The sequence below is a fragment of the Podarcis muralis genome, chromosome 6 (genome assembly GCF_964188315.1).
Source record: "Podarcis muralis chromosome 6, rPodMur119.hap1.1, whole genome shotgun sequence".
NCBI lineage: Eukaryota > Metazoa > Chordata > Lepidosauria > Squamata > Lacertidae > Podarcis > Podarcis muralis.
The window spans coordinates 97,973,477-97,995,744 of NC_135660.1; the positions used below are offsets into that span (position 1 = coordinate 97,973,477).

The 22,268-nt window shown below is 43.0% G+C and overlaps 1 protein-coding gene across 5 annotated transcripts in view; it reads left to right on the top strand.

Annotated features, from left to right (window-relative positions):
* The window catches only part of LOC114596873 (proline-rich protein 5), a 119,097-nt gene that overhangs the window by 78,586 nt on the left and 18,243 nt on the right, over nucleotides 1-22,268 (top strand). The window contains exons 2-8 of one of the 5 annotated variants that reach the window (XM_077930774.1): nucleotides 3,276-3,417; nucleotides 9,629-9,733; nucleotides 12,065-12,205; nucleotides 13,699-13,786; nucleotides 13,912-14,043; nucleotides 15,599-15,685; nucleotides 19,109-19,207. In XM_077930774.1, coding sequence (XP_077786900.1) covers nucleotides 9,688-9,733; nucleotides 12,065-12,205; nucleotides 13,699-13,786; nucleotides 13,912-14,043; nucleotides 15,599-15,685; nucleotides 19,109-19,207 — 593 coding nt within the window. In that variant the 5' untranslated portion in view covers nucleotides 3,276-3,417; nucleotides 9,629-9,687. Of the gene's footprint in view, nucleotides 1-190; nucleotides 212-692; nucleotides 753-3,275; nucleotides 3,418-9,628; nucleotides 9,734-12,064; nucleotides 12,206-13,698; nucleotides 13,787-13,911; nucleotides 14,044-15,598; nucleotides 15,686-19,108; nucleotides 19,208-22,268 lie in introns of those variants that run through there. The other 4 variants (XM_077930776.1, XM_077930775.1, XM_077930773.1 and 1 more) reach the window with 4 other exon arrangements.

A 22,268-nucleotide genomic window follows, 5' to 3' on the forward strand; every position in this document is an offset into this window, starting at 1 on the left:
CCTTCCGGATAACCTGAGCTTCAAGTGGGAAAAAGTCACACTAAAGTCAACAGGTCTTACGGCTTAGTTAACTTTTATATAAGGCTGTCATCTGTAGGCCTCTGCTTCAGAATAAGCCCTGTTGATCTTACTTGGGAGTTATTTCAGAGTAAGCAGCCCTCAATGTACTTAGAAGCAAGTTGCATCAAAGTTAATGGCACTTAACTTCCAGGTAACTACTAATCAGGGCTATAAGACTGCAAATTTATTCTTTGGTTGTGGTAAACTGCAAAGTGGTGTTTCCCTCAGTGTCTGAATTTGTCTGTAATGCAAGTTTACTTAGAAGCAAGTCCCACTGAGTTCAACATGACTTACTTCCAAATTTACTTGCAAATAAGTCCCATTGACCTGCAAGATTTCTGTCTAAATATGTTCAGTTTGTGCTGTAAGGTTGTAAACCTATACATACTTACTTGGAAGTTGGATCCTTTGATAATCAGATTTGTGTCTATTATAGAGGGCCTGGATGGAAAGGAGGACAGGGCTTCCTATACACTTACTGGTGGTGTGAATGAGAAAAATTCAACAGAGGTGGTTTTGTCAGACCTCCATGATGATGCATGACTGCTGAAATTCTTATCTGTGCAAAAGACCCATCATTCTTGCCCAAACCACTCTGATTATTACCACCAGAGGCGGATTTAGGGGAGTGAGACCCGATTGCCCACACTGGGCACCAAGCTGAGAGGGTGCCGCAGGTAACCTCAACAGTGGTGAGTAATCGAAGGCAAGAGGTAGGGCAAGTGCCAAATTTTGGCATTGCACAGGGCACTGCTGAAATTTTAAAGCCCCAAGTCCACCACTTTTACTACCTCAGTGTTTGCTGTGTACCAGTTCAGTACATTGAAAGGCTTCTAGTTCCTCTGATGTCACGATTTCCTTACCACACAAGAAACATACTTCCCAAGAGGCCAGGTGCTGCTTGTGTGATATGGTAAACAAAACACATGAGGAATCACATGCAGTGTGAACTCGTATTTGGAGTTGCTTGGGAGAACCATGTAGGTGGTGATACTAACTGGAGAGCCTGTCAAGGAGGATTCTAGGCAGGCAAAAAGGGGTTGAGAAATAGAGGAAGGACACTTTGCAAGGTAATGCTTTGTCCTCCTGCAACAACCTCAAGGCCTGTAAACACTGAACAGCCTACTCAGTTTAGCTTTAGGTGAGATATAGCTGAATAGAGCATAGTACCTGCTTCTCTCCCAGGAAAAGCAGCAGCTCAGGGGGGTATATAGGTAAAGAAGGTTAAACCCTTCCTTCTTGCCTGCCATGGTCCCAGTCTGGGTTATCCCCGGGCTATTGTTTTCAAAGTAAAAACAAGACATCTGAGTGCATACACATATTTATCATTTAGCTTGGCACTGAGAAAATAATTATATGTTACCTGAGCAAATACAACAACAACAACAACAATCTTTATTACGGTCCAGAGACCCAACAAATCGTTACAAAGCAATACACAATTCATACAGCTTACCTCCAGGTTAAACAAGCATTTTGTTCAGAATATAGGGATCATTGGCTCTTGCAACCACCAATAAAAACTTTGCCGCTGCTAATGTTCTAGCATTTGTCGGGTCTTCCAATAGGTACCTGACATAGTGAGCCTCTGATTTTCCCGGGAAAGGTACCAGCAAGGGTATTATCAGTTCAGCCCTGGCTTGCTCATATTTTGCACAGTGCAACCAAATATGTTTTATGGAATCGATGTCTTGAGCACACGAGCAAAGTCTGTCCTGGTAGGGAACTCCTCTCAACCTGCCATCCAACACTGCAGAAGGAAAGACGTTTAGTCTGGCCTTGGTGAAAAGCCTTCGATAGTTTGGTACTGTCAGGTTTTAAAGATGTTAACTTAAAGACATGCCCATATTGTACTCCTACTGCCAGCGGACTACAGACTGCGTGTGATTGAGATTGCAAGTCACTGTGTGCATTATCCCATAATCTTTGCTATAACATCTTTTGGGCACCTTCATAACCCAGCTAATACAGTTGGGGGGGGGTGATGGACCAATAGAGGTGGCTTTTTTAGCCATAGTTTTCTGCCATTTGCTGACAAATTCCTCATTGGTCAGGTGTTGGTACAAACCCTTCCCTAGATCAAACACTGAAATCCTGAGCCGGTGTTTTAGGGCAGCCCACCACGCTTTAGTTGAAATTGGGCATTCACCAGCTTCTAACAGAAGTATGGAGTTGGGGACACAGTTGGGTACCTGCAGCAGAGATCGTAGAAATTTTGCCTGAAAGCCATCTAGCTTTGGCAGGTCCCCATTATGCCAGACATTTGCAGTGTACAGGAGTTGGGAAACGGGTTTTGCACTGAAAACCCTTAAGGCTGCTGGAACATATTTGCCGCCCTTTGTGAAGAAGAATCTATGTATGGCTAGCTTTGTGATCTCCGTCTTTTGAAGGGAGGTTTGCCAGTGGTGCTTCCAAGATCCTGTATGATGGAGTGTGAGCCCTAGATAACTGAAGAATTTGATCTGTTCAAGGTTATGGCCATCCAGCACCGGGAGAAGCTTCTTTCGAAAACTAAAATTTTAGATTTTTCATAATTAATGGAGCAAATAAGGTATTCTCAAACCTTCATCTCTTGTACTGTGTAAGATGAAGGAGAGGGAAGGAGTGACAGTGGGAGGTGTGTGCACATCACTCAACTGCAAGGGTGGGGTGGGTATTTGCATAGGAAGTGCAAGGGGTGTCTGCAAGGGATGTGCTGATGTGTAAGCTGATCTCACACATACACACACACACACACACACACACACACAGAGAGACCCCTCTCTACCTGTTCAGCAGGATTTCCTCCAAGGACTTGGAAAGAAAGCAGATTAAAAATGTCCTTGGGTAGCTGACACCCCAGAGGAGATTTGGAGAGCAAGTACCCTCCTGCTCTCTCCTCATGCTTATGAGCAAGCGGGAGACCCTTATTTTGTACCCTTTACTTCAGTTTTACTAAGAGAATGGCTCCACTGTGTTTGCGTTTTCTTCCCTGTTCTCTGCAACACAACAGCTTTACATGGTGCCTGTGTGGTGCTGACAAACATTACCTGCTTTTTGCCTGAACAGCCGGTTGAAGTTTTATTGTGTTTGTTATCTCATTAAAACTAGATTCCTACACATACTTGAAGTCCTGTTAAGATCAGTACCAGTTTCTTCTTGGTTAGAGTTGGGTTGTGTGTTTCTGCTTCAGTTCACTTCTTCCATTTTGGTACTTAAATTTTCTATTTGCATAGCTTGGTGAAGGTCAGAGGAAACACTGTGACTTTGCACACTGGCTCTCCTTGGTTCCTTTCCTGAGCAGGCAAGCTGCATGAAGGTCTTTCCACAATTTTAGAATCATTTTACCATTTTAAACAGCACTTGATTGAAATAAAGGTAAGGGTCTCGATCTAGCTGTAGTCACACTATGTTGTGGGTAATTTGTAGCCCTGGACCAAGGTGCCTGTTCACACCCACATGTAATTCATCTCATAGGGTGCACTGGGAACTGGGTGAACCTCTCTATGTCCTTGTTGATGTGGGAATCTGCATTGTTTCAATGTGCCGATTGCCATTGTTGTCTCATTTGCTCTGTGTTTCTTTGCTGCTATTGTGTGCTATGCTTAAGAAACTCGAGCCTGTGTTATTTAATATATTAATATTCTTTATGAAGAGCTAATTTATTTGAGCTGAATGATTCCCTGTGGATCATTCTTGCAGTTAAAAATATGTAGTTACTACACTCCAGACTGTTGTCCACTAGCTTGCCAGCTTAATTCAATTAAAGCTGCCATCTTAAAATATATTTCAGTCTAAGATCCAAAGCATTATACTCTTGGGATATAATCTCTGCTTGAGTGTGGATTTAGCTTAACATAATTCTTTGTTGTTGCTTCCTTTTACTGTTAGTTAGTTAATTTAATAGAAAGCAGATTTCATAAAACGGTTGATCATTAATGTTTATTGTGATTAACAGCTAATCATCCTTACCCAATAAACACGTGCACTGCTTCAAGCAAATATAAGATTTTGCTGTCTGTTTTATGCCAAGCTCTGGCTGTAATCCAGCCACCATTTAGACTTATTTAAGAGCCCATTCACATGTCCCCAAAACTTAGTGAAATAAAAATAAAAGTGGCACTGATACTTGGTCTTGTGACCAGGAGGGGTCACCTTTCAGAAGTGTGAAGAGGCAACTATTTTTATCCACAACTCTGCAGACTCAAACTAGAATAGAGCAGGCTAGGTAGTACCAGTAACTACTATCCTGGTTGCCTGTGGCAAATAAAATTGCTTCTAGATGACAAGGCAGAGATGCTTTTGAAAGTTGCTGGAGTGTCTGTGTGCCAAAAATGACCAGTACACTGCTAACTTTTGTGAGCTGAACTAGATTCATAGAGTTGGAAAGGACCTCAAGGGACATCTAATCTAATCCTCTGCGGTGCAGGAATCCCATCCAATTTGAAACGATTCTGGACCCTGCTTAGCTTTGCAAAGGTGCTAGCAGTTTTATTGCTGCACCATTAGGAGACACATGACAACATGACAGAACAACTGAAATGGTAGCCTGCAGCTCTCTTACTTTTCAAAGTGCATCAGAGGGTAAAGTATGAGGAGTCTCCCAGTCTGAACCAGGGAGTAAACAGTTGATAGAATGAGTTGCCTAACACTTTCCCCAACTCCTTTCTCTCCCCACAAAGAACCCAGAGATGCATTTTAAGTAAAAGGATACATTCAACTCAGGTAAAAACACGCTGATTCCCGGACCGTCTGCGGGCCGGATTGAGAAGGCGATTGGGCTGGATCCGGCCCCTGGGCCTTAGTTTGCCTGCCCATGCTTTAGAGTGTGCTTGCGTTGGGACACTGTGGTACATTAACTTCACACTCTTACAGTATGTGTCCTCTACCTCAAGCAAAATGTGTCTCTAGGTGTACACCATCCTGGAGGGATATTAATGTAACTTTAAGAAGCCCTTGTTTCAGCGTAGAATAATTAAGAAGGCATTTCAGGATGGTGTCTGTAACTGCTTGAGTTTAAACTCTGAAATATCAATGCCCAAGCTAGATTTCTTCCTTGGCTCTGAATAGTATATATTTCTTGAAAATAAAACAGCATTCTCTCTCTCTCTCTCTCTCTCAACTCAAATGTTGAATGAATGAGACTGGGAGAAAATTGGTTTCCAAAATATCTGCTCTGTCTGATCAGTGTGTAACCTGGAATGATAGCACACAAAAGCTCGTCTGTCTTGCTTTCATCCTGACTTTCCCAAGGCTGCATCTCAGTCCATCTAAGAAATTAACCTTTCTGTGTGCCCCTCTCTGTCCTGTATCTTATCACCAAAAGACAAAGCTTAGAATCCACAAAATATCTAACATGATGCTTTTAAAGAACATAATTTTTTTTAAAAAAGGAAAGAAACCTGCTATCTTTCTCTGGTGTAATGTGAAATTTCTGCTTTTAAAATAATAATAAAGGATCCTCAAAAGTCAAAGGTAAGCACTTAAATCCCACTGATTTCAATAGAAGAAATGTAAGCATATAGTTAACTCTTCATTTAAATCAATAGGACCTTGAAGCAATTGGTACATATGCCTTCAAAACCTGGTGTCCTCCAGATGTTGAACTATAGCTGCCATCAGCCCCACCTAGAGGGAAAATAACCACCCTCCAAGGGGAGGGTGTATCAGAGGACTGAGGAGGCTACACCAGTGGCGTAGCGTGGGGGGTACAGGGGGGGCCGGCCGCACCGGGCGCAACATCTGGGGTTAGGGCAAATCCACAGGTTAGGGGGCGCAAATCCACGGGTTAGGGGGCGCAAATTACTTGCCTTGCCCCGGGTGCTGACAACCCACGCTACGCCACTGGGCTACACCTTGCTCTGTCCCCTGGGATCCATGCCCAACCTACACCTGGCATATGGGCATGGGGGGCAGGACTTTTGTTGGGGGGCAGAACCAACATGATTGGTCAGTTAGTTATTTCTATTTTACTTGATCTATTTTACTTGACCCCTTGACTACGCCTATGCATCAGGGGTATAGTGTGGGTTGCTGGCTGCCAGGGTGGGGCATGTGTTGCACCCCCTGGTGGACTAGGCAGCTGGGGGAGAGGCACAAACTGGGCAGCCACATTGGCATTGGCAGCTGCCCTGCTCCTTCCTCTCTTCCTCCCCAACTTGTCCCACCCCACCCCGGCGGCATCTCGTGGCCAATGAATGGCACTGCCACATGGACAATGAGGCAGCTTGAGCCCCTAGTAGGAGAGGGCGGGCAGCGAGCAGGGCTGCACAAGTTATGGGGTCCCTCCTTGCTTCCCTCTACTCCATGGGACTAGGAGCACCTGCCGTGCAGAGTGGTTAATGGCCAGGAGAAACACGCCGCCAGCTCCTCGCTGCTCGCTGCCATCTGCCTCTTTTGTTGATCCAAGCTCCCACCCCGCAAGAACTAGCTGGGCACCAGGCAGCCTCCCACTCTCCCCCTATTTCTCCCTGCCCGCTCCCTTCTACTCAGGAGAAGCTTCTCTTAGGGTCCCTTCTTTGCCCCCACACAGCCTGGGGAGCCCCGGTGCCTGCTGACCTGTGCAGGGGGTGACTGGCTGGTGGTGCCAGGGGAGGGATGATGAATGATGCGCAAAAGGGCTCTGGAGCGGAGGATGGTGGGGAGTTGCGGAGCTGCCCCTTCTCTGCTCCCTCAGCGTGTCCTGAGAATATGGCAGGAGTCTGCTTAAAATGGCAGTTGCTTGAGCTCTCCCTCCCTCCCTCCTTCTCAACTGGCCCAGGGGTACTCGTCCCTTTGCTGACCACAAGGAGAAAGAAGCACAGTGCCAGCCTCGAAGGCCCAGGTGTGGCTTGGTTCCCCGCAGCTCCAGCCTTCATGAGGAAGCCTGTCATGGGGGCACCTGGTTGCACACCTCAGAAACCTGAGGGAACAGTGGGTGGGCTGGTGTGGAGGACTCCCTGGTCCTGAATGGAGCAACTGTGCCTCTGAAGGAACAGGTGCTCAGCCTGGGAGTCATTTTGGACTCACAGCTGTCCATGGAGGCGCAGGTCCATTCTGTGTCCAGGGCAGCTGTCTACCAGTTCCATCTGGTTCGCAGGCTGAGACCCTACCTGCCTGTGCTCTGTGTCGCCAGAGTGGTTCATGCTCTGGTTATCTCCCGCTTGGACTACTGCAATGCGCTCTACGTGGGGCTACCTTTGAAGGTGACCCGGAAACTACAACTAAGCCGGAACTGGTGACTGAGCACCGCTGGGACCATATAACAAAGGATCTTCACTGGCTCCCAGTATGTTTCCAAGCACAATTCAAAATGTTGGTGCTGACCTTTAACACCCCAAATGGCTTTCGCCCTGCATACCTAAAAGAGCATGTCATTGAGCCCAGAGCCCAGACTTCTGGGTGTTCCCTCAGTGTGAGGTTACAGGGACAACTGATGCCAGAGCTCCAGTGCCAGCGAGGCAAGTGTCACAGAGGTTTCCATGGGGCAGGGAGAGACCTCCCAGAGCTGTCTTTCTCTCTTCTCTGCCTAACCTTTGAGTGATGTCTAGAGCAGTGGTGTCCAAACTTTTTTCAAAGAGGGCCAGATTTGCTGAAGTGAAAGGGGCTGACCCAAGTTGTTAACCTTTTTTTAGGATTGAAGTTGTTGAGATATTGTTAGGATTTTCCCTCGGGAAATAAACTGCCACGGGGGCCATGACCCACGAGGGCCAGAGGATCACAGCACAGGAAACCTAGACATTAATTAGAGAATTCATAAAAATGACATGCAAGCTCTTTTGCCCTCTCCCAACTGTTACTGGCTGCATTTTACTTTTCTTGGTACCTTAGTAAGCATGCAGGTTTAATTTACTATTGATATTTTTATCTTTTAAAAAAAGTTCTCTGAAACTTTAGCTTCTCTCAAGATGTTAAAGAATGCAAAATGTACTTTGCATATTAAAGTAGCCTGATATTTCATGTTGCATCTCAGAAGAAAGAAAGAGTTATTGGTGGAGGGCAGATGCATGTGGAGATGGGGATCTCCCTCCCTTTTAAAGATCCAGATCAATAGCTTTCTGCTTTACATTTAAATAAGAGGTGTAGCTGACAGCCAGAGGAACAAAGGGAAAGCATCAAAGAGTTAACAAACATTGCAAGGAATCCTTTGGCTTTGTTTCATCTATCCATTGATGCAGGTTCTTTTATTTTTTTTAACTGTTGTGTTTGCAGTTTCATTTTTTTTTAATGCCTACATGGCAACAATCTTTCTAGGCTGTCAAAAGGTAGTACTCATGAATGATACAAATTGGGCTTTATTGTAGAAGGTTTCCAAATTTTTTATTGTGGAACATTTCCCTTCATTAGGCATTGAGGAAGAGTTAATTCTGGCAGTTCACTATAAACAGTAATACTTGGCGTCAAATGCTATTAAGGAGATTATGTTATCTCTTAGGAACAGAGAATGCTATGGTCAGGGGTAAATTAATTTCCTAGGGTGCTACAGTAATTTTTTCTTGTAAATGGAAACTTTCTAATTGGAGCCCCTCAGGAATAATATGCTGAAAACTGGGCAGATGTTCTCTTTTCATGATCCCATCTCCCTTCGTGTTTTAACTTGTTTCTGATTTTTTTGCAGGGGCATTCTGGCACTGTTTAGAAAATCTGGGAAATAAACTTAGGTTGAAGGATTTGCTTACCTAGACCTTTGGTGGGGCAGAGTGGGTGGGGGCAGTTATTCAGAAAGGGGGTTCTGCCTGCCTATCTGCCTGTTGCTTATTACTCACACAGGTCAATTTGGTGTTGAGGAAAAGACCCACTTCCTGACTCTTCCGGAGTCCATTCCCATGTGGGTAGGCAAAACTAACCTCCCATTTGCCTAGCCTTGGTCGTCCCACTACAAGGAGGCTAGCAAGAACATTTCTGTTTTAAGTCCACTTTGGGCTGTGATCTAGATATTTGATTTTTCTGCTGTTCTCATACCTGCTCTCTTTTTGCTGCAGGTTAGGGTTTTAATGGTATTTTTATGTACATCAGGACTGGGCAGACTTTAGGATTGCAGAATCTGTTTTGTTTTCCCACTAGAATTCTGAGTTACACCAAGTGGATCAGGAAGGGAGACATAGAATGGAAGAACAAGTTGCTTCAGAGCCCATTGTCAGGCCAGGAGTTTCCTTGCAACACCAGAACTCAACTCAACTCTTCTCTTCTCTTCTCTTCTCTTCTCTTCTCTTCTCTTCTCTTCTCTTCTCTTCTCTTCTCTTCTCCTGTCCCAGTTTCCAGCAGCCCAATTTAGCAGAGAGAGAGAGAAATAATAATGCTTTTTCTCATCACCACTGCTAAAAGCATTGTGAGCTGGAAACAGTTGCTTATCCGCTGCAGATCACTCAGACAGTTTCCTGAAGACCCATACTGATCTGCCCACTCTTGGAAAGGTGTTTGATGAATTTAATAAGAAATAAGCAGATAGGTGCCTTCTTTTTATTACAAGAGAAACTTGCAGAAAGGTCATGCAATGCTGAGCGCCTAGCACAGCTGCAACAAGATGTGTCTGGAACTGAGCCCTAAAATATGCTCTGGTGAAGCTTTTCTCCTTCTCTCTGATTCTAATAATTTTCGTTTTGTTTTTTAGGGTTGATCAAGGACTGAAGAACTAGAAGACAACATTGTCTGCACTGGATAGCTTTGTATATGGAAGGCATGTCAGAAATCGATTTTGAAAAGTTAGCTGAAATAGGTAAATTATAGATAGATCTATTACTGCCCATCAAGTGGTATCTTCTCTATATTTCCAGATGATTTAGAAGACATTCTTCCCTAAGTGAAAAACTTTTGCCAGGATAGTGTAATATTTTTGAGTTACAACCGCTGCACTGGCATGTACCTTATTATCAAAAGCTATTAAGGTTGAAGGTTAGTTTAATACACACAGTTTAAATGAATTATTGGCATGTGTTCCCAGTGAAATTCTAGGCTATTGGAATAATGCTATCATCACATATTGTGGCACAAATGGGAGTCATTACTCTAAACAGACAAGTATTGAATGAGGCTAGAGACCTCCTGATTGTGTGTTATCTTTTGAAGATGTTCCAATGAACATAACCATATGGCCAACTCATTAGGGGGCCCATCATTTTTTTTGGGGGGGGGGGATCAATTCTAACATATAATAATATAGAAATTTGACTTTTGAAAACCCTGTTTATTCAGAAAACATAAATTGTATCTCACCACTTATACATAAAAGGGAGGAAATTGCACACAAATCATTGCGTGTAAGAACAATCCTCTGTAGTTGGAAGCAGTATACCTTTGAGTGCTTGGATGCCTGGAACAAATAACAGCAGGTTGCCATCACCACCTTGCCCTGCTCATGAACTTCTGGTTGGCTGCTGGACTAGAGGGATGCTTAATGTGATGCAGAAATAATATAATTCTTACTTTTTAAACATACTAACAGTGTTTACCGGTCCATTAAGTAAGCATTGCCTATTCACTTTGATAAATGATGACATAAGCTAATATTTAATATGAGTAGATTTCCATTAGAGTTAATGCCTGATCATTTTTACATTTTAACTTTACAAAATAGTGTCTGTATAAAACTGTTTCTTCCTTGCTATTAAAATATGTCACTTTTAACATAAGTGCAATGGCTTATGCTTTATGCAATGCGAAAATTGGCATTGTTATAGTTAACTATTGCTGTATTAATAATTATATGAATTATTAATTAAAAGCTAATGATTAATTTGTTATCCAGGATCTTTACACTGCTCTTTAAACTTTCTAATAAATGTGATGTGCCAATAGCATTAGTGCTGTTAATGCTAACCATCTCCTTCCAAAAATTTTTTAGAGGGCCTGTTCACCAGATATGCAGAAAATCTCCACAGTAACAACTGTAACATCAATGTTTTCCATTAATTTGTACAGATTCCTATTAAAGGAGCAGTTTTCAGTGGTTTCTCTCTCCATGAAGGCTTTCCCTCATTGTGGGAAAATATATCCAGTCCACTCTACTCACATTGTTGATTCCTACACCAGGTGTAGCCAGTTTGTAGGGCCATGGACTGAACTCTGGGGTTCACCATTTCTCTCCTGTGGCCACACGGTACAGAGATAGGCAGTTGCAGACTGTTGTTTTTCAGAGCAGCTAGTCTTCTCATTGAGAAGAAATCCTTAATGAGTTTCTAGGGAACTCCAGGAACACATTTTGAAAATCTCAATAAGGATGTGTTCCCATTACAGATACATCTCCTGATACCCCCACTCCTGATACATCTCATAGCTTCACCCCCTTCAGCTGTTCATATCCGCACGGGTTCATTAGTGCCATAGTCAATGCAATGCATCATAGATTTATAATTGCAGGGTGGGAAGAGACCACAAGGGTCATCTAATCAACCTCCCTGCAATGCAGGAATCGTCTGCCCAACATGGACTCGAACCATGCACTCATGCACCAGTCTCATGCACTACAGACTGATCTATCACAACATCAAACAGTAGTGTTTTATAACAAATACATAGGCATTTTGGATAACTGTTGTATGAACACGGATTCAATAAAAACAAATAACTGTGTGTGGAAGGGTTATTGGTTTTGTTTATTATTCTTGTATGTATTTTTGTGTTTTGTATTGTAAACTGCCCTTTGATCTTCAAATGAGGGCGGTATAGAAATTTTATAAAGTACAAGAAGTAAAATAGACAAAATTAAAAACCCACCACTGGAAATTCACTGCCATAAAAACACAGTGATTGCCATTGGCTTCTATGGCTTTAAAGGGGGAGTGGGCAATTTCACCATCTAGCAGTGGTCACAGACCTGTCAATACTGGAAACCCCAGCAAGGGAGAGTGGCAGCCTTCAAGCCCCAGTTGTGAGCTGCCCAGATGGATTTGCTTGCCAGCAAACAGCAATCTGGACTAGAAGTACTTGGCATCTGAATAACTGGAATATATCAATAAAGAACAGCATTCTTTTTTAAATTATTTGGTCCTGAGTTACTGGATTGTTGTTGTTTTTTGGTAAATGTACCTAAATATGTTTTTTGCTTCAGAATTAAGGAAAGATGAGGCAGAAAATGCAGATCTTGAAGGGAGCCAGGTATCATTTGCAGCTGTGTCAAATGGTGATGCTGAAATAAGCCCAACACACCCATATTATGATGTGGCCAGACATAATATACTTCACCTTGTAGGTATGTTTGCTGAAAACCTCTTTGGCATCTTCTTTGTATTTGCAAATCATTTAATTTTCCTGCTTTAAGTTATTTAACCTGTAATAAAGAAATACAGTACTTGGAGGATTAGGGCAAAAATAGAAGCCTGCAAACAGAAGGGAAAGCAAATGGGTGACCGGATCAGCCCCTCACTCGGACTGATCTCTGGCATCTTGCTTCCAGTCCAAGTGTCGGACTGGGACTGGGAGACCAGGGTTCAAATCCCTCAGCCATGAAGCGCACTGAGTGGCCTTGGGCCAGTCACTGTCTGTTTGCCTAACTACCACACAGGGGTGTTGTCATGATAAAATGGAGAAGGGGAGAAATGCGTGAAAAACAAACCCTGAACACTTTGAAGAAAAGGTGGGATGCAAATTAACAACAGCAACAATATCCAGAGATCTTCCCACTTTGTGTAGCTTTTTCTCGTGTGATGATAAGGCACAGACGAAGGGCTCATCCTTCCCACAGTCAGCTGCAGAGGAAGCCGTTCAGGTGCCTGGGGCGGCGCACCCAGGGGCAGGGCGAGCTGCCTAAAGGGGCGGGGCCTCTGGAGTCTGCCTGCCTCCTCCCACTCAGCCGCCCTACAGCTGGGGGGGGGGGGGGAGAGGCAGCGGGCTGACTGCATGTGCCCAAGTCACCACATCTCTCCCAGGAGACTTGCGTGACTCGGGTGTGCCGTCCCTGCCCACAGTGCGAGTACTGAGAGAAGCCTTGGCAGGACCAGTCCCTTATTTTGAGGTTCAGCTGTTCACTCATGTGTTTATGTATGTATATATTTTGGCTTATGCAAGTGTGTAAACAGAAGAGAGCATCTCAAGTTGTTCACACACAGAGGAGTGGGCTAAATATCCTATTGAAGGTTTCTCAGCTTACGTGTGTGTAAGTCAGCAATCTTACTGGCTCATCAACCCTTGCTCAGATATTCAGATGTAGGGTTGCCACTCATCCTGTATAATACGGCATCTTCCCATATTTCAGTGTAAAATGCTGTGTCCTGTATTGATTATTGAACACAGTTTGTCCTGCTAGCCTCTCTCTCCCCCCCCCCCAAGTTAGGGATCCTCTCCAAATGCCCGTCCCTGCTCCTATAGGGCAGGCATTGGGAGAAACCACCTCTCACTTCTTTCATTTCCCCTTTTCTCCTCTCCCCCTCTCCTCATCCCACCCCAAAGGAGGAGCAAACCAGGCTGGGAGTGCAGGGGCCCATCAATAGATTCAGAAGCTCTAGCAACAAGTGGTTTTGTGTCAGTGCAGCCCAGAAGCCCCATTTGTGAACATGGTTATCTGCATGATATTTGGGGAGAAGTAGCTCCCCACAACAGCTTGTTTTTAATAATTGCTGATCCACTCTCTATCTTACATCCTCCTATTAAACTTTTGTCCTCCAGCATGTAAAGCTTTGCATTTAAAACATGTGCATTTAGAGTGAAATTATCACCCTGATAACTAAACTCTTGTTGGTTTACCAGGTGATGATAATTTGGGGAGAAAAGTGATTGCTTTCAGTTGCTGCCGTTTGCCTCCTTCCTATCAACTTAATCACAGACGGTTATTAGAGTAAGTCTTTTCTTATTTTCACTCATGTGTCAACAGGCAGGGCAGGGTGGGGGCTACATCCATTATAGCCTTCCACAGTGAAAATAGTGTATTTATTGGTGTGTTCTATCCTGCTTTTATTCCAGATATTTAAAGTATGCACTGGACCAGTATGTGGAAAATGATTACACAGTGGTCTACTTTCACTATGGATTGAACAGTAAGAACAAGCCCTCCCTGAGTTGGTTACAAAGCGCCTACAAAGAATTTGACAGGAAGTATGTTTTCTAAATTATGCTTTTTTAAAATAAAAATTTAAAAAATCACCATTATAAAGGCATAGTTTGGCCAGGTTTTCCCCACTTTTAATTAAAAATTGATTGCATTTCCATCCTGCCCGCCCCTTCCTGGCGCACGTCATAGCACATATTTGGTCTTCCTATTTTTGTCATCACAATAACCTAGAGCTTAAGCTGCCTTTGCAGAAAGGCCCGTGGCACTCATTCACAGAAGGGAGGAGATCTAGATGAACTTTGTCCTATATGATTAGGGTGGCATGATTTAAAATGGATTAACAATATTTACCAGGCTTTTGGCATATCAGAAGCATTCTGACTTTACAATTGTTGCACAGGATAGAAATAGCATTGTGAGGAGAGGGAGAATTGCTTTCTTTAGTCTCCCTGGGTTGATGGAGTGCAAGCTGCTGGATCCCATAGTGATGTTTTCACTTCTGCAAGAAATTCACTTGTTTGTCCCTGTCCTCATGCAGAAAAGTAGTGAACAAGCAGGAAGCTCCATATGCCTGGCAAATCGGTCAAACTCTAAGGCAACCTGCACCTGTTATTAGAATCCCGACCACCATGAACGTAGAATTCACAAAGGAGTATTCACTCCTTTGGATTTGCCTTGCAGTGCTACAAAGTCCTGGAAATCTTTCGCACTGGCATAGCTCAACATCAATAACAGATTTAACCTAATTTTTCCTGCCTCCAACCACCCACAGCTCAACTGTCAGTACATCTTGCATAGCTCAGGAGTGACAGGTCTACACAGAAGAGGGGTAAAACAAAGGATATTCAGGGTGGGAGTGCACCTAGCCCACCCAGCAACCCCTGTGGCTACTATGAACTTGGTTTAAAAATACTTTGGGAAATAGTAGCAGCACTGGGCAGGGCAAGGAAGGGCACTTGTTAAACTTGCCTTGGTGCTCCTCATATGGATGTGTGCGCATCCTAATGAACTCCTCTGGCTGCCTCCAACATGTTACTATAAAGAAAGGTTTTGAGAGACTTAACTGCTTCCACCAGGGGCTGCGCTGATCATATATCATTATGGTCAATGCCATATTCCGGGTATCTTTAAGAATGCGAAGTAAAATACTTAAAGGGAAATGATTAAGTTGGAAATTCATTTCAGTGTGAAACTTTCTTTTTTAATGAATGAATAACAGAAATTGGAATCAAATAATGGTTTCCATCTCTTGAATTTCTAAAGATCTTCTCCCTTCTTGCTACCTTTTTTCTTTCTCCATTTCCCACACACTTTTTTCCATTTAGAGAGATTTTTCCCACCATTATTATACCCACAAAACAATTCAGATACTGGTTTGTAATGTAATCGCTGTATAATCTTCACCTACTTCAGTTCCATCAGGACTGACCATTTCTTCTTTTCATTTTACATTCAATTCCTCTGAATTAGATGTACTTGAAATGAATACTGTATAATGTTCCAGTAATAAAAACTCCCCCCACATTCAATTGCAGCTCCACTCCACTACAGCGTGTAACATTCAGAAGTCTCCTAACAATTTAATTTTCTTTTCTGCAGGTATAAGAAAAATCTGAAAGCGCTCTACATTGTACATCCAACCAATTTCATAAAAATTATTTGGAACATTTTTAAACCTCTAATCAGGTACATATTGGTTTGCTGAAGACAATTTTGTGCTTAGCTGAAGGGTAGTTTGCGATTTCTAGAAACATCTGTGTTATAGAAATCACAAGGTAAAAATACTTGGGGAGCCCGCCAATGAAATATATTATGGGTGATGAAGACTTGGCATGAGTACGTGAAATTATTTTATTTTATGTTTCCTCTTAACTTTGCTGTCTACTGTGTTCAGAGCTCTCACTCTTCCCACTCTGTTCCATTGTGCTCACTGTGTTGATGTCAGATACTTTCTCCTCTGTTACTTGCTGTCTGATCCTAAACATGTGTTGATGGAACCAAATCTCAGTAAGTTCATAAGACTTAACTTCCCAGCATCCTACAGCACTCCTGCCTCCTTCCCAAAGCCCTGGGGCATCAGGTAATGACTTCTCCTCCCACAGAACAAGGCTGTGTGGCCCGCAGGTCCCATGTCAAATTACTCTTGCAGCCCACTTGGTATGAAAACATGGACCACTCTGGTCCAGATCCTCTCCATTAGTGTGGTGCTTAGGTACATATGGGATCTAGTGGAGTTCTTTTCATCTTCAGAGCTCCTTTTGCTAAAACTCCCCTCCCTTAGATTGCAGCTGGTGGGCTGAGATTCAGAGAAGATATATGTGTGTGTGTGTGTGTGTGTGTGTGTGTGTGTGTGTGTGTGTGTGTTTTTAATGTTCAAGAAGTTTCCAAATCCAAGAACTCACAAGGCGCCTGAAAAGAAGTGCTTGCTTTCTTCTGTTTCAAGCTGAGAGGAAGAATAGTTTAGAGGTTCATGGGGGTAGGAGTAGGGGTCGGGTGCCTTTTCCAGAAGTAGCGATTGGAAACACTCATGTTTATCTCCACCCCATCCTTGAAGTTGGCTTTTTCCAGTCAGGGAGAGAGTGAAAGGGCTGGGTTTCATGCCATTAGAAAGCAGCAAAACCATAAAACGTTAATGTCAAGGTAGCAGATTCTGCAGAACAGGAAGCCCTCCTGAGGTGAAGAGCAAATTATTTAAGGCACTGCTTCCATGGGTAACACAATCTGTTTTTGGTTGTTCGTGTGTGTTTTTCTTTTGGAATTCGCTAATAGGCTGGCATAAATGCTTCATTTTATCATGGAAGAGCATCCTGGAAGCCCTAACTAGGTTTGTACACATTTAATTCTGTAAAAGTACTTCCTTGACAGCAGAAGCCAACTCTTTGAGTTAATTAATTTCTGCTAATTAAAATTTCTGCTGTCTTCCACTAGAGGGTGCTGGTGCATGCAGAGCTGGACTTTCAATGTTATTCTGCAGAATAATTTACAGAAATGGGAATAATATTAACAGTATGTTAGTCCAATTTGTGTCTTATTTTCAGGGTCTATGTAAGGGATACATGAAAGGGTACTCTCTCTGGGGCCCAGAGATCTGAGACTTTACCCCCATTACCATTAAGTTCTAGATCATGCTTGATTATGTTTATGGATATCCTATCCTATGTTCATAGTGTTTGGATCTTGTAAGGTGTGCTGGAGCCAATCAGAAGCTGAGTTTGAACAGAATGATCAGTATTTTGAACAGTGAGTTTCTGGCCCAAATCCTTCTCTACAAAAGGGAGAGTGTGCTGTTAATCTAGGATGTGTAGTTCAAGAGACAAAGAGATTTGTGCTTCCCTGTGTGAAATGCTCTTGCACAGACTGCCAGCCGCAGAGTCCCGTGTGCATAGGGACAACTGTGGGAGGGACAAAGCATCATGATAATTTGGGATATTGATCCCAAAAGCAGTGGGAGCCAATTCTGCTGATTTACAGACCCCAAATATCAGTGAGTAAATGTCTAGTTAGTGAGCACACACCATACAGGAGTGGAGTGCTGAGGATATTATTATCTTGAGTGAATGTAATGGAAACAAATAGGCAAACATTTTCTCAAATTTTGATGTGAATCATCCCAGTATCATAGAATTGTAGAGTTGGAAGGCACCACAAGAGTCATCTTGTCCAAACCCCTGGAATACAGCAATCTCTGCTAAAGCGTCCATGGCAGATGCCCATCCATCCTCTGCTTAAAAACCTCCAAGGAAGGAGAGTCCACCACCTCCCGAGGGAGACTGTTCCACTGTTGAACAGCTCTTGCTGTCAGAAAGTTCTTCCTGATGTTTAGTAAGAATCTCATTTTTTGCAACTTGAAACCTTTGGTTCAGCTCCTACCCTCTACAGCAGGAGAAAACAAGCTTATTCCATCTTCCATGTGACAGCCCTTGAGATATTTGAAGATGGCTGTCATATCTCCTGTTAGTCTCCTCTTTCCCAAACTAAACACACCCAACTCTCTCAACTGTTCCTCATAAGGCTTGGTTTCCAGACCCTTAATCATCTTTCTTGGAACAATTTCAGCTCAGTCCCATTGAATATTGGATGAACTGCTTCTGACACAATCTTTAAAAAAGAGAGAAGACTGTGTTGTGCTGCATCAAGTTCGTCTGTAGCGTATGTTATCACAGCAATACGGGAAAAGCTTCCAAGCTTCTATCCCATGCCCCTCAGACTGCAGGAACCATGTGGAAGGGGCAGATAAGATCATTTCTGCTTGGGAAGTGCAGCCCTTTGTAGGGATCAAAGTTCTCGCCAGAAAAACAACAACATCAAATTATTCCTGCAACACATGTGGGATTGTCAGAGAATTCCAATGGAAATGGGAGTGGAAATTCCCAGTGTTTACTTATTCATCATGCATCTGGAACAGAAATCAATCCAGTGAATACAGTTGGTATTCATTGCTGTTTTCATTCCACAAATGATATATAATTGGTAATTCCCCTCCCCCCCTAATTTGCATTGGGTTTCCTTTGCATTGAAAAGAATAGTGTGGAATATCCTAATAATAGCAACATTAATTGGTTTTCATTGGAATCCGAGCTGCAGCAGAATGGAAACTACACAACCAGCACTGACACCTACGTCCAGATATTAGCAGGAGCAGGAAGGCGGTTTCCATTCTGTCAAGGCAGTGAAGAATTGGACCTATGGAAGCTGCCGCCATGCAATTTAATCTTTCCATATAAAGCAAGGCACAAATTGCTTTGCCAGCAATAAGGTCTATTTTTTCCACTTAACTATTGACATAGAAAGCTTAACAGAACATACTCTTTCCATACATTTTTAATGCTGCATTAAAATAAAGGTTTTTGTTTCCATCTCAAAACAATGGTTTCTATATCTATGCAAATAGCAGTTACATTAGGAAGGAAGGCAGTCATTTTTATTCAAATTGGACTCAAGCATGGTATGTTTATGTTTGATCAAATGAAAATGAATGCATCTTGTGCCTTGGCTGCTTTAATCCACTTTTGGCACTCACGTTGACATTCAGGTTTCATAATATTAAAGTACCACTTTCAGGAAATATTCCTAATTCCTGTGTTTGTATAAATTTTCTTATATTTTTAGTCACAAGTTTGGAAAAAAGGTAATCTATCTGAATTACCTGAGTGACCTGAGAGACCATCTTAAATACGACCAACTGAAGATCCCTCAAGAAGTTATTCGGTATGCAACACGTTCAAAACAGTCCTTAAGGTTCTTCTTTTAAAAGGGGGGGGGGGTGAGGTCTTATATTATATTGTTTTCCTTTTTCAGACAACTTCACTAAATTTCTGTCTGATTAAATGTTTGATATACCTGATCTATTCCTGGCTACATGTTATCGTACAAAGTGCATTGTCACCAGTAATAACATCTAAGAAATGTTGAACGATTCACCACAGAGAAAGTAAATAGGTATCTGCAGGGGTTACACGTGGACCAGAATATCATTTGGGCTGTATTTATTCTGCGTTGAAAAGGAAAAGGAAATTCTGCCTCCAGTAATCCAAACTGTGCACCGAGAAAAGCTGGTTTCTGCAACTTCTTCAAATTATGTGAACTGACAAAATGTGTTCCTACTTTACTTATTTTACTTCATTGTGATAAGATATGAATGTAAGACGAGCCTGCTGGATCAGACCAATGCCCCATTTAGTCCAGCATCCTGTTCTTGCAACGGCTGACCAGATGGATGCCTGTGGGGTGCCCACAAGCAGGGCATGAGCAATCGCTAGCAACTGGTGCTCAGACGTATAATGGTTCTGACCCTGGAGGCAGAACATTGCCATCGTGGCTAGTAGCTGTGGACAGCCTTATCTTCCATTAGTTCAGCTCTGCACTGGGTGAAGAAATACTTTATTTTATCTGTCCTGAATCTCCCGGCCATCGGCTTCACAAGTTCTAATGCTAATGACTTTCCTCTAACCACTCTCACGATGCCATGCATAGTTTTATAAACTTCTATCCTGTCACCTCTGACTTGTCTTCTCTCTAAACTAAAAAGTCCAAAATGCAGCAATTTTTCCTTGGAGGGGAGTTGCAGAGCACACTAAACCCCTGCATTAAACCACGGGCAACCAGCTTCTTCTCTGACTTCTGGTTTTTCAGCAGGGATTACTCACACTTTCAAGCCTATCAGTGGAGTGTTCCAGCAATTCTCATGTCACCAGAACTCCCAGTTGCAGCCACTGTTATTTTCCTTAAAGTACTTTGAATCTCCAGATGAGGGAAGTAGCTATAAAATGCTTCTTGACAGTATTTTACATGCTTTGGTTGACTGACAGAAGCTGGTGTTGCAGATCAGATCAGAATAATCTTTATTTGCATCAGCCACTAGCCAGAGCAATAAAATGAAACACAATGTACTGGTGCTGCATCACTGTTATATAAATGGGTTTTTGTACACCAGTACGTAAATATATAACAATTAAACGTTCATATATGCCTCCCTGCTTAATAAATAACCATGCAGTTAATGTACAGGAGGAGTTATACTTCCATCTTGTAAAAGTGACAGAATTACGATTTTAACTCAGAGCTGTTTTGCAAACAGGAAGCTGCCAATCTGTTTCCCTAGCAAGTGTTTTGTCTATGTATGCTAAGTGTATTTGTAAATACAAGTATGCCCATGCATGCTTCTTGTTACGACTTTAAATATTCAAATGTATGTGTACAGTATCTTAGCTGTCCACTTAAACAATGGCGGTGTATGATGTGGCCCTTTGGTCCAGCCTTGCACAGTGGTCACCTTCCCAGGTTTTCTGCCCAGAAGCTGACCTCCCACAACTGAGGAAATGAGAGAGCTGTGTGCAGTCTAGAGGTTCACTCTTCTTGATGTTCAAAAGTGTGAGGTGTATGAAGGGCATAAAGTCAGAGGAATAGAGTCAAAGAGTGCTAGGAATTGCAGTTGCAGCTGCCATGGTACTGCATTTGGAGGAGAGTTAGAACATATTGTTGTTAGAAGCCTCCAGTGCCGGGTTGCCAGAGTAGGTACCAGCGTTTTGGGGGCCCTGTGACAAAAGAGCCAAAGAATATTGATTTGATCTTGACAGAAAATTACAAAAATATATCCGGAGATAATTTGGCGCACCCCCCGGGCCGAGATTTTGTCTGCCTTGGGGCCTCCACAGGGTTTAATCCAGCACTGGAAGCCTCTGAACCAATATGCACAAGCTGACTAGTTAAACCTAGTTAAACAAAAGAATTGGCTCCTGCAAGATGTGGTTATGGTGGGCAACCAGGATGGCTTTTAAAGGATGGGGGCTATCAGTGGCCTCTAATCCTTCCCTCCAGGATCAATGGCAATATGCTTCTGAGTATCAGTTCCCGAAGAGCACCAGCGGGGAGAGGGCTGCTGTGCTCATAGCCTGCTTGGGCAGCTGGTGGATCACCCTGAGTACAGGATGATGGAGGAGATGAGGCTTTTCAAACTGCACTGGCTCCCAGTAGAGTACAGGATCAGGTTTAAGGTGCTGCTTTTGGCCTTTCAAGCCCTTCACGGCCTAGGACCCTCGTACCTACGGGACCGCCTCTCCCGGTCTGCCCCACGGAGAGCCTCAAGGTCCATAAATAGCAACACCCTAGAGGTCCCGGGCCCTAAGGAAGTTAGATTGGCTTCAACCAGAGCCAGGGCCTTTTCAGCACTGGCCCCGGCCTGGTGGAACCCTCTGCCTCATGAGACCAGGGCTCTGCGGGATCTGATTTCTTTCCACAGGGCCTGTAAGACAGAGTTGTTCCGCCTGGCCTTTGGCTTGGAGCCAATTTGATTCCCTCCCTCCCTCTCTTTCTTTTTTCTTTTCCTTCTCTTCCTGCGATGAGGCTACATTTTAATATTTTAATGTTCCATTATCTTAATGTTGTATTTTATTTTTGTTTTTAAGTTGTAATCATTCAATTTGTTTTTATTATTGCTTGTAAGCCGCTCTGAGCCCGGCCTTGGCTGGGGAGGGCGGGGTATAAATAAAAAATTATTATTATTATTATTATTATTATTATTATTATTATTATTATTATTATTTCGTCTGCTCTAGCAGGGCTTTTTTTAAATTCTTTCTCATCTTACTCTTGTGTAGCTTTAATGACAGAAAAGAGGGAGGGCAGGACACACGCAGCTGCCGTACAACCAGAGAAGCAGGACACTGTTGTGCTGTTGCATTCCTGGTGCTCTCTTTCTCATGTTCTTAAAGGGCTAAAGGCATTTTATTTTATTTTATTATTTTATTATTTTTATTGACTTAGAATATTT